The following is a 13205-nucleotide window of genomic DNA, read 5'->3' as shown; positions in this document are numbered from 1 at the left end:
AATGAAAGGGAGCAACAAAAATGAAAACAAGGAGCAATTTTAAATTGAAAGAAATGTGATTTAGACTGGATACAAGGAAGACATTTCTTTTATTGTGAGGGTTATGAGACACTGGCAAGGGTTACCCTGAGAAGGTATGGATGCCCCATCCCTGGAGCCTTTAAAAGTCAGGTTGAATGGGGCCGAATGAGCAACATGATTTAATGAAAATACCCCTGCCCATGGCAGGGGAGTTGGACTAAAATATCTTTAAATGTTCCTTCCAACTAAAACCATTCCATGATAAGAAGTGCTAAAACAATGCTGTTTGAATCATTGTTTTTAAGATAAAAAACTTTAACATTTGAAAGGATAAAAGAATCACTGAGGAGGAAAGATTACCAGCTGCAGATAGAAGGTTTAGTGAGATGTACTGACTCAAAAACCTGAGAAATAAACATGTAAAGCTACCAGCAGTGACTGTTTTCAAAGTCTTAAAGGCAAAAGAACACTTAAATAGATACGTCTAAAAAAACCCTCCAAAATCTATTGGAATATTGCTTCTAGTAAAGTTTAGCCTAGACGACTTCATGCTTTCCAAATGGAGGTAATCTGTTAGTTTCAGACTTCTCTCCAAAGGTTCATTAGAAGAGAAAGGACAAATTTTATGTGTGCTGATGAACAAATCTGAGGATTTTCCAGCATAGGTACATTAAACTCACAATCTGTGCAAGGTGGCAACATCAATTCAAGTCAGGCTAAGAAATCCCAGATAACTGTTAACTCCTTTGAAAAATTTTAAAAGTGATGACTGAGCATTCCCTATGGAAACCCTATAGTCTATTTCATCTAGCTGATAATAGACAACATGAAAAGGCATATTTTTCTGTAGCTCTGAGCACCACACATTGTTTAGGCCCATGTAATTAACTGGTTTCAGTTACAAAATCAGTTTCTTAGGTAAAAGGTTAGTACTTTTTTTAATAGTAAAAGAGAAAAAAGTACCTACATATTTTAGTTCAGTTAAACAATAGGTGAAGTTCTCTAGTTTCTTCAATATACAGACAAACTACAAACTGTCATTTTCATGATATGACTAATTTTTCACATTTCTGTTTTAACCATGTTGTAAGTCATATGCACTAAGTACAGCTGCGCTACTGGTCACATGAAGACAGGTCTCTTCACCTCAACCAACAATGCAGAGTTTAGTTGCACAAATAATTTCATATTAACTTTTCTTTGCAGAAGGAGTTAGCACAAATTTGGATTCTGATGGAAGTAATATATGTTGATACCTAGGTGTTATTTGCATGTTGCATATCAATATTTATAACATATTTACAAATACGTTGCTTCTTAGATTTTATTTCTAATATAATTTTCTAAAAGGCTTAGCCTTCCTCCTTTCCTCAGCTGTAGAATTTTACTTCCTTTAATTAATTAGAATATGACTACTTTATTTTTAATTGTAATTGCTAAATGTATATTAACATCACTTTACACATACAAAACCTAATTATTATGTGACCATGCTCAAGAAATAAGAGCTTCTACACTGTTTATCTGGTAAAGACTATTTCCATAGTAGGCATTCTGTCTTTTGACATGGGCATGGAGAATAGCTTAATATGGACAAAAATATAATCAGTGCATTTGCTGATTGTGCTTACAACAATCTCATAGAATATTTAAGGCCAAATAATTATTTTAATTTAATCTGAAATGAAAATTACATAATATTACATTTAAAGAATAATAATAAAAGTAATAAAATTCTGCATCTCTCCATAGTACCTAAGCTAAGGGAGCTCTGTGTTTATAGATAGGTACATATATATGAAATATTTTTTAATACACAGTACAAATGGGGTTGTAGTACAGTCCAGAAGGAAAGGCTACACTGGTGGTGATAGCATACAGCTCAACTGATGTGCACTGTGCATACCTGAACAAAGGCAAAACAGCTGAGCTGGCTAGAAAACCAGAACCACATGAACAGGGTTGTGTGGTGAGTGTTGTCTTATGGAAATAGAGCAGTTCAAGCAATAAGGCTGAATTCCCACATCAATTTATTTTTCATGATTACACTTTAAAATATTATATTTATAAATTATATTTATTTATGAAGATTATAAACAATATGCTGAAATTAATAAGATTAGGACCAGGAACAAAATGAAATAAAACATACACAGAGGTGTAAATCTCTACGCAGATGTCAATATTTGGGTAGTTTATGCAAAGAGGTTACAAATAAAGAAACAACTATCAACATTGGAGGGAAGGAGCCGTAATTGACAATGAAGGTCTTGTCTCTGAAACAATTAGAGTGGCAATCATTGTACAAAGTACAGACTGGTGAGACCAGCCCTCAAATCCTGTGTTCAGCATTGGATCCCTGATTCCAAGAAGGACATTGAGGTGCTGAAGTGTGCCCAGAGTAGGCCAGTGAAGCTCATGAAGGCCCTGGAGCACACGTCCTGTGAGGATCAGCTCAGGGAGCTGGGGTTGTTTACCCTGGAGAAAAGAAGGCTCAGGTGGCCTGAGACCTTATTGCTCTCTGCAGCTACCTGAGTTTGTAGCCAGGTGAGGGTCAGTCAAAAGGAAATGAAGCTGGGCTAGGGGAGGTTTAGATTGATTATTAGGAAAACTGCTTCACGGAAAGAATGGTCAAGCACTGGAAGATGTTGCTCAGAGAAGTGATGGAATTACCACCCCTGGAAGTGTTCAAAAAGCATGCAGATGTGGCACTAAGGGACATGGTTTAGTGGTGGACTTGATGGCCTTAAGGATCTTTTGCCATCTAAATGATTCTATGATAAGTAAATACTCATTGGAGATCAAATAGCACCATTGTAGACAATTTTGTATAGTCAGCAATACAGTAATCACTCATTTCCTTGACACATAATTTTAAAAATTAATTCATTACACAGTAGCTGCAGGGAAGAACTAAATGAACTGCAATAATTTTTTATGCCATTTAAAAAGTTGCATACTTGCAAAATAACAGTACGTAAACACAAAGCAGTATTTGTAGATTTTCAATTTTCTCACACTGTAATCTTTTAAAATCAAAACATGCTTTAAGATATTCAAAAATCTTTTAATGTGACCAAGAAAAAATAAAACAGAGTGGATAATTTCCTTTTTTTTAGTAATATAAAGGAAGTAATTCTCAAATAATGAAAATGAATAATGAGTTGAGAAATTGACAATTTTACTTTTAAGAATACCACAGAGAATGGTATTTGCTCCTCTGAAAAACAGTGATTTTTTTTTAGACAACAAGTAAACATAAATCAGACTCATTGTTGTGCACTGAGAGCCACCTACAAACGTTCTGAAAAATTCCATTGAGTCAGGAATGTAATATGTAATTATATATAATACCTACTTGTAGACCTGCAGTTCAATATTCAGTGTTGCTATCACAAACACTTTGCACTCATAACTTTAATATATTTTCCAACTTAGGATAAAATGTCACACTACTTTTTAAATAAACTGCCACTAACTCCTTATGGTGGTTGTGGAGAGGTTAAGGAAGTCTGGCATAGTAACTTTTTTAGAAGGTCATGCAGGGTCAGCTAATCTAAACATGAATTATCACCTTTTTTTAATGCTACAAGCAGCTTTAGTGCAAAGTTTCTTATCTTTTTTTTTCCTTGACAGAATGACAGAGTTAAAATGTATCACTACCAACTAATTCTATTTTTGGTATTTCATAATTTATTAAAAGCTTAAATTACATGTCAATTGCAACAGCAGTTTTGGTGGCCTGAACGACCTCTCTAGGAACTTAAATGAGACTGCAAATCCATTCTTCACTGTTCATTTTAGAGCATTACCAACTGCTTCCTTTTTCACCATTTATGACTGATAGCACTAAGCTGTTACTAGTTTCTGAATATATAAAGTAATACAGCCATCTTACAAAAAGTATACTTTTCAGAACAGAAATCTAAAAATTTTTCAATGCAATTACTTTCTTGAACACAAACCAATTATTACTACTATGTCTGCATGCTGATATTTTCTAAAGAAACATCACTCAATTTGTACTTATATTCAAGTAATTTTAAAAGTGCATACTTTTGAAATCTCCATCCCCAAATGTCAGTGGATAGGCTCCTGGCTTTTCAATCTTGTACATTTCCTCTATAAAAAGGATTTTACAATCATTTATTGTGTCTTCTGGACCTCTGAAAAACAAAAAGAATAAAAAGTACATTCAACTTAGTTCCTCAGACCTAGATTCTGTACTTTTTGAATCCTAAGCAATAAGATAAAGTAGCCTATTTTTTTCCCTGATAAGATACTTTATTTCAATTCACCTACAAAAATCAGTCTATCATGGTAACTTCTAAGAAAAAGATAAAACAGATATTTAGGGCTCACTTAAAGAAAAGACTATTCCATTATCCTCAGATTGTCCGGCACTTCAGTATGTCTTTATTGATAGTTATCCAACATGGCTTAATTTCCTTCTAAAACCTCAAAATGTTTTCTTTTGGCTGAACACAGCAGACCAGCAAAACCATATCTTCTGGAATACAGCATCTCAAACATTATTATAAAAGTATAGTACCACAAACAAACAAGTAAGGTGACCTGAAAGACAGAAAAATAGTTGGAACCTATAGAGCAAGAAGAGTAGCAGAAAATTTCAAACGCCCTCCTATGACTTCTAACTGTTTCTCAACTCTGGAAAGCCACATACAATACTGTATTGAATTATACATAGTCCTGCTATGTCAGGTTTCAGTGCAAATTCTTAATGAATAATCCAAGACCCCACAACAATAATGCCACAAGAAAGAATTAGAAAATATTAAATGTAAGGGTTTTCACCTACTCTTATTAAAATATATTTGTATCTACACAGATTGTAATTCAAATGGAAACATATCTAGGAAGAAATGGCCATAATAACACCAACAGTTGTAAAGTACTCCCTTTTCCTTCTTCCTTAGGATGATACTGTGCTCTCTTCAACTGCCAGTTCTCTAACCACATTCAATTTACTACCTGATCTAGAAGTAAGCAGGACTTTTTAGTATAATAAAATACTGATGCACATCTGTGAGAACCTATCACACAGGTGACTTGAAAACACGTTTGAAGAAAGCCAGCCAGGTAGTAGATCCCTATAAAAAGATCTAGTCTGCAAAATGTAATTAGACTATAGACAGCCAGGGAAAAAAGAGATTCATATTCAGTACGGATAACAGCAACAACAGAAAGTCTCCAGAAACATCAGGCTTCAGTCTGGAATCTGTGGTTCTCTGCCCTACCTCTTGGCCTGTTCTCACCACCTCCTTTGTGCTGACTATCAGTTCTTGAACTCTGACACATGGTGACCTAACTAAGGCAGAAAAAAACTAAGCCAGGGAAAAACCACATGTGACAAATCACTTTTTCATGGCCCCAAACACTGCAGTATTTAGGTCTCCATGGGACTGGGGTTGAGAGGGCGCTCCATCAGTGTCTTGATTGACTCTAATTGCCTTTTAAGTGTACTAACAGCTGTTTACTTAGGCACCTGTATTTATTTTGACCTTTTTGTTTCCCAGCAGTTTTTGGAGGAAGAACATTCCTCATTGTTAGTCACATGCATAAACAATAAATGCTAGCAATTTTCAAATATTTAGGCTATTTGAACAGAATACACAAACGCTGCATCAATGCAAATACATCCATCAGAAAAATAACTGTTTGATTTCCTGATCAGGAAAAGAATGTATTTAGAGTTAACTACATTTGCACCCTAAGGGGATCATACTTTAAAGCAGTTCTGGCCATTGCGAGTAACACAAATGTTAGGTTGTGTTACTCGCAAGGTTTAGCATACAAAGATACTTTGAATTATCCACAATACTGAGCAATTCACAATCACAATGGCACAATACATTCAAGTACAGAAATGACAAGATGTAAACATAATCTTTGGCAGGAAAACTGAAACAACAAACTCTTACAAGCACCAATATTTCCCAGGTTATTTTGTGGACTTTAGAGAGTCTTTTATTAACTGTCCTATATGTCTTATTTTTCATAGATTATTTAAAGTTAAAAACAAAACTAAACACACCTGTTGACATTATTTAATGTCATAAATCTATGTTAGAATCTTTCTTACTTTTAGCACTGCTTGACTGCCTATGCAATGTTATTCCTCTAGGACTTATTTCTTACAGAACTCAAGGTTGTGAATCTAATTTAAAACAAAAATACAGAACTGTTGCCTTTTTTCACATAGTTAAAGTGAAATTTTATACTTAATGACTGATTCTAGTGAATTTCTAGTAAATTTCAGACAAATTTAAGCATATTTTACACTGATTTGTGCCTCTCTCCTCCCCTCTCTCCTCTCCACAGTGTGTTATGGTTTAGAGTTATTTAACATACCTTTCTGCCCACCCCTGCATTTTCCCCAGAAAACTAAAAAGCAGCTGTTAAAAAAATAGCTTTTTATTATCTGTATTCTCTGCATACAGTCTATGGTCAAGAAGGAAGGTGGTAAAACACCATACAACTTTACCCAGAAATCCAGACACTTTCTATTTATATCTTTGGGAAACAAGTCAAACTTGAGTTCAGTAGAATATTAATTAGGAGTAAATTCCACTGGTGCCAATTTGAACTATAAAATTACTCATAACTACAATGATTATGACATTGTTTCCTTAAAAGATACCATGAAAAGATTTATAAGTTGGTTCAATGATGAAAGTGTTCCAAACAGTAACAGCAAATCTTTTGCGAAGTATGCAGAAGCACAGACTTTTATCATCAACTTTATTAAAAAGTATCATCTCAAAAAATGTTATTTCCATCTCAAAGGGTTGAAGTGCAACAAACTTTTTTAGTTTAGCTAGCTAAATGAAAAACTCCTCTAATTAATACTGTAAAGCAAAGAACTCTTGAAATAATAATAAAAAATTAGTACAGCTGCATGGCCTGTTTTTCTCTCATAGCACTGCAATCCTACTGACTAGCAATATTATTCTCTATATCTCGGCATTACTTATTAAACTGATGCAATTCATAGTTTCTCTATCGCACACACTAGATCATGGTAGACATTCCTTCTCTTTTGCCCTATACTTTTCCTTTGAGATAAGAACATTCAGAAAGCAAGTTCCAGACTAAGTTTTTCCTAAAGTCTATTCAGTATTTTAACCAGAGAAAACATTTTATTTTCTGCTATGAGTTGCATAAAAAGTAAGCAAATACTATCAAATAACATTACAAAGCTGGTATGTTCCAACTAATGTCATGGGTGCATATCTGGAACTACAGAGGAAGATCAACTAACATTGTGAAAATGATGGCTAATATTAAATGGTTAGGCCTTACCAAAGCTAAAAAAATCTGCTCAGCTATTTGCTTGTAAAAGAGTAATTCCTCTGCCACAGTACACATTCAGTGCTTTAATAATGATCATGTGATTTTTAAATTATGGTTATCTAACAAAGTTGTGGCTATATTATGCTGTCAAGTGTATCAACTTTCTTTATTTCTTCACCCTACCATACCAAAAATGAGATTATGCAATATAAACGTGATGTTTGTATTTCAAGCAAGAACTCTAAATCTTCTGAAATAATTAAATCCCAAAACAAAGCCAGATCCTTCAACACAGCAGAATTCCTAATGCAAGCTTTCCTTTGAGATAGGTTAGCTAAAGCCAGAGAGAAACCTTCAGCTGAACCTTCTTTTATTTGCACTTTCCCCCTGCATATTACCTTTTTTTTTTAACCTTCAGGTAGCAAAACACTTTAGGACATTCAAAATCACAGTTGACTAGACATGTGACAAGTGGTCATTATCCTGGATATTTCAAAGGTCAGCTTCACAGAAAATAAAATCTGCTGGACAGTTACCATGCTTAGAGAACATTATAACTTCTTACAATCTGAGAGATTCAGTGACAATTGTCAGATCTCTGTCTGGAAATTTCTTGGTTTATCACTTTACCACAGTGAAATCAAAAGTATAGTATTTTAACACACACTAAAGTCAAAATACAATGCTGAATAAAAATGGGAGAAAAGACTACTAGAAAAATACACACAGACTTCATATTCATACTAAGAATAATAATGAAAAGTGTCTAATGATGATTTATATTTAAGCCCGCTAAGAGCAAAACCTTACTCACACTGTCATGCTTACCACAAACAACTAATTCACAGTCAGTCTCTATGGCTAATGTCAAAAGGTACTGTCCAGGTCAGTAGAGAAACAGCCACAATCAGAATAAAACCTAACAGAATATAATGTTGGCTATGCTCTCCAAATACACAAATTCTCTTAACAAACAATATACAAATCAAAACAAAACCAGATTTACGACCACTTTCTGTATCTTTTTTTTCATATGCAACACTTTGTTTACATGCCTTACATCAATCAGCCTTTATTCTGCTTTTGTAAAGTTTTCAGACAGCAACTCTTTCTGTTTCTGCATCAAAAGATCATAGTTAAACAGCTTCTTAAAAAACACACAATCTTTCAATATTACTATTCAAAATACTTATTAGAACTTTTAATATAATCTCATTAGAAGCAGTTGACTGGAGATTTTATTTTAAACAGACTTGTTTCAAAGGTGACTTTAAAATCTTCCCACATTTAGACAGCATATTACATTGATAATCTCACCAAATTCTGCTAGGTTGTACTGAATTACATAGAGGTTCTATGTAAAATTTGGTTTTTTATTGCACACAAGCAAAAAAGCAGAGTATTTACAAGATTTTTTTCAGAATATTCCACACGCATTTGTTTAATCATTAAAATAAAAATACACAGTTACAAAATGGGACAGTATTAGCTCTGCTTTTAATTCAACTTTTCATGAATTACACAGGTATTATAAAGACATGTGGCAACTTCCACACTAAGCGAATATTTTATTACTCTCTTTCTATAACACTAGTATTTAAACAACTGCAAAAAAATTAAATTAACATTTTCTAGGCTATGCTGAGGACCATATTCTAATATGAATCTTTAATGCCTTTGAAAACAAAACACACATACTCCCAAACCTACAAATTCATACTGTGGGCACACATACAAGTCAGGCAGAATATTATTTTTTTTTTACTGTCAGCCATAGGTGACGTGCTTGATGCATTTACAAAGCAATGTATTATATCTCATGATGCCAGATTCTGAGAGCAGAGACTTGGACACAGAGACTCACTCTCCTCCTTAGCCAGGGAGCTGTAGGCAGGTGGACATTAGAGTACCTGGGGAAAGAACTGGCCTGAGAGAACAGCCAGCCACAATGTCAGAGGCTCACGACACTGCGCACATCCCTGCCCTGCAACACAGACCGCACCAAGGAGTGGAGCCTGCAGAAGGTCCTGATCCTCCCCCAAACTCGGCCCTGTCCATGGTGCTGCAGGAACGCCCCTGATGGGGAGAGGAATCCACTGCCACCACCCAAGCTGCTCCCTTCCTGTAGCGAGGACTAAGTCTGTAACTGGCACTATCACAAACGCTCAGAAGGCATCTACAGCTTCCAAACCCAAGTTCAAACACACAGATGTTAACACCCAAATGTCCATGAAAAACCCAGTAAAAAAAGCAGATCAATGACCCATAAAGGTAATACACCAAAGGCTTCATATGTGAAAAACAAAGATACAAGAGTTGTGCTTGGCATCATAGGACACAGTCTAAGCTCAGTTGACTTTGTATGTTTGCAGACTGAACTGCAGTGCCCAGAAACAATACTAAGGGTCTATTCAAGACATCATTCTAAGGGTCTGGGCTAGTCAACAACTTCCTTCATGCTAGGAAGAAGCAAAGATACAAACAGGTGATTCATAAGAGGTTAAATACTCCTATCCAGATTTTAAATTATATTGCAATTCAGTGAGTAGATGCAGCACACACTCATCATGAGCTAAGATAAAGTTACAAGAGACCAATCTGTGAACCCTGCCAGACTGAATGAGAACCTCAACTCAAAAACAAAGACGTGAGAAGAAGCACTTCCCTTCATAAAAAACTCACAGAGATACTGCCAGGATGAGAAGGCCTTCCAAAAAACAAAGAATAGAAAAGAGTCCTGAAAGCACAGAAACACATTAAGCATTCTAGAAAAAAACAAAGAAACAAAATACAAAGCAAAAACCAAAACCAACTAACCAACAAACACCAAAAACACAAACTGCTCAAATATCCCCAAAACCTAAGTGAATAAATCAACAACAACAACAAACCCCCAAAATTTAAGGTGCTTTAAAACCAACCAACCAACCAACCAAAATCAAACAAACCCAACCAATCACAGGGAAAAGAAAAAAAAAGCAAGCCATGAAGACTTCTGAAGGTATCCACCTTCAGAAATCATAAAAGAATACAATAGCACAGAATCAAAGAATCACAAAGATGTTTCCAAAGAATGGTCATGTCAAACCAAAAGTAGAACTGCTTGCAAAGAAGGAGAAACCCACATTTCTAGCCTAGAAAGTTTGTAATGAATTTATTATCATGGTTTGAATGTATATGATAGCATTACTGTAATGAAAAAACTTGGAATCCAGGGATTCTCCTGCTCAGAACATGATGAATCTGATTCAATAAGAACATCTGAAAGTCAGAGAATCCTAGAGAGAAAAGGACGTCCTAACTAATTTAGCATTTAGAGGGCAGTTGCTTATTTTGGAATGTCTTTATTCCTTATATTGCCCAACTCTCTTCAGGAAAATCACAGCAAATGCTTCCACCATGATTTCCAATTTCATTAGTGTATGATATTAAGTCCTCCATTTAAGTGTCCAACAGCCATTACATAAGGGTAATACAGACTTTCCGGTCTTCTGTGTTTGTCTGGAATCTCTGATAATCCTGTAATTATTAATTTTTAAGTTGATAAATCCAAATGCCCATATACTTGTGGGTTTGACTGTTAGAGAGATTGCCCAACAAACAAGTGAGAAAAGTACACTTTTGTGCCTCCCTGAAACACCTATACACTAATGCATGGGCAATGAACAAAGGGGATTACAGAGGTCTGTGTAATTAATGCAGCTCCATGACCACACTGAGATCATGGAGACTTGATGGGATAGCTCACATAACTGGAATGCTGTGACTAATCAGTAAGGGCTCTACAGGAAGAAGAGGTTAGGAAGACTAAGAGCAGCTGTCCCTTATATGAGGGCAGATGAGGAACTGGTCGAGAGCTTACAGATCAAGGTTAGCAGACAGAGCATTAGTGATGCTGTAATGGGTGCTTGATATAGACAATAAATATACAAAGACTCCTTCAGACAACTGGAAAAAGTTTCCAGGCCCTGTTCTCACAGGGATATTTTCTCAACTGGAAAATGTTTACAGGCCCGGTTCTCACAGGGAAATTGAAGCACCATGGCATCTGCTGGAAGGTCAACAAAGCAGAACACAAACAATAGAGGGAATTTCTGGAATGCAGTGGTAACAACTTCCTGATCATGGAGAAGCAAATTGCTAGACTGATACAAACTGTGAAGAACTTGTCATGGGACATTAAATTTGTCTGCAATGATGATGAGATGATGGAGTTCAAAATCCTTCCCAGGAAGAAGGGTAAAGTACAAGACAACCTTGGATTTCCAGACAGTAAAATGTAATCTCTGAAGAGATCTACTTGGAAAAATTCTACAAGATACCCTGTAGAGATGGACGCAGTAAAGCTAACTGATATTTAAGCATCATCCCAAACTCAAACAAGGTCTATCACCATGTGCAGGACATCAAAGGCAACAGGAAGCTGGCAGAAATGAATAAAGAGTTTAGATATAAAAAGGAAATGTGTAATAGGTGGAAGCTGGGATGGCTGATCTGGGCCTGGAAGAGGTATCCTACTGTGTAAGTGAAGAGTTGGGAAAGCCAAGGTTACTGTTACTGATTTGAATCTGGGGAGTAAAATTCTATGACAGGAAAGGAAAATTAGAGAAAATGTGGGCCCGCTCCAATATAGCAGGGCCCCTGATAACAATAAACACAGAAAATCCAAAGTACTCGGCACTTTCTTTGCCTCAAGTATTTACTGCTAAGACCAGTGTTTAACAATCTGAGGTCCCCAAGAGTAGAAGGAATGGCTAAAGCAAGGAAGACTTAGCCTCAGTGGAAAATTAGGTTATGGAGCATTTACACAGGACATACAGAAGTCCATTGACTCCAACAGGTCATACTTATGAGCTCTGAGGGAGCTGCCTGATGTTTGGATATTTGTACTCTTAGTCCTGCTACTAAAAAGTGATGACACCTTCCTGCTAAATAGGAGAGAGCAAATATCATGTCTATCTTCAAGAAGGAAGATTGATGACAGATTGATCAGCTTCAACTCAGTCCCTGGGAAAGCGAATATTAGTTGCCTCTGCCACCATTTAGATTTGGACAGAAAGGAATTTCATCATGTTAAACAAAGAAAAACTCAAGTCCTGCACAGAGGGAATACCAGTACCTGCTGAGTGTCTCCACCTGACTGGAGAGCGGCTTGGTAGAGACAGACCTTGAGGAACATAAAAAAAAAAAAAAAACAACAAGCTGACCATAAACCATTTATGTGCCCTTGCAAGCAAAGAAGGTCCACAGCTTCTTGGACTACATTAAGAGCAGTATTGCCAGCAGGTAGAGGGAAAGCAATTGCCAATCATGACTCAGCATTAGTTAGGCCAGGTGTAGGCTCCCCTGAGAACACTGACATGGGTTTACAGGAGTAGTTCCAGAAAAGGGATACAAAAATGACTAATAGGCTTGATACAGAAGTGTTTAGTCTAGAGAACAGAAGGGTTATGTGAGGATGTTTCTTACCTATGTGTATAAACAGGGAGCCAGACTGCTCTAAGTAGTCCTCTCTCAAGATAAGAGGTAAAAGATATAAATACACAAAAAATGCATTCTAGGTGGCAAGAGTGACTTTTCTTTTTACAGTTTAGAAAGCTTGTTGAGTAACCACCCATAACATTATTAAAAGCCCCACTATGTTTAGTCCTAAACAAACTGCTCTGGCTGATCCTTCTTGAACAATATCAAGAGTTCCTTTCCATCTTTGAAGTTCCTCTTAAATGTATACATATGTTTCAACACCACTCCTTTATTCTTTTTATTTTCATAATGCTTTGCCCAATATTGCTCATCAGTACTTCCCACCCAATTTCCACCACCATATCCACCCAACTGCTTGCCTTTTTGCACTTAAATTTGTTTTCTTC

General features: G+C 35.9%; 1 protein-coding gene across 1 annotated transcript in view; it reads right to left on the bottom strand.

Moving 5' to 3' along the window:
- Positions 1 to 13205, bottom strand: part of UHRF2 (ubiquitin like with PHD and ring finger domains 2) — an 85865-nt gene that overhangs the window by 34407 nt on the left and 38253 nt on the right. Inside the window, exon 5 of the mRNA XM_031060777.1 lies at positions 4078 to 4187. Within this exon, the coding sequence (XP_030916637.1) occupies positions 4078 to 4187 (110 nt within the window). The remainder of the gene's footprint in view (positions 1 to 4077; positions 4188 to 13205) is intronic.

Source organism: Geospiza fortis, unplaced genomic scaffold (assembly GCF_000277835.1).
Source record: "Geospiza fortis unplaced genomic scaffold, GeoFor_1.0 scaffold491, whole genome shotgun sequence".
Taxonomy (NCBI): domain Eukaryota; kingdom Metazoa; phylum Chordata; class Aves; order Passeriformes; family Thraupidae; genus Geospiza; species Geospiza fortis.
The sequence above is the reverse complement of the archived record's forward strand: the minus strand, read 5'-3'. Positions and strand labels throughout refer to the sequence as shown.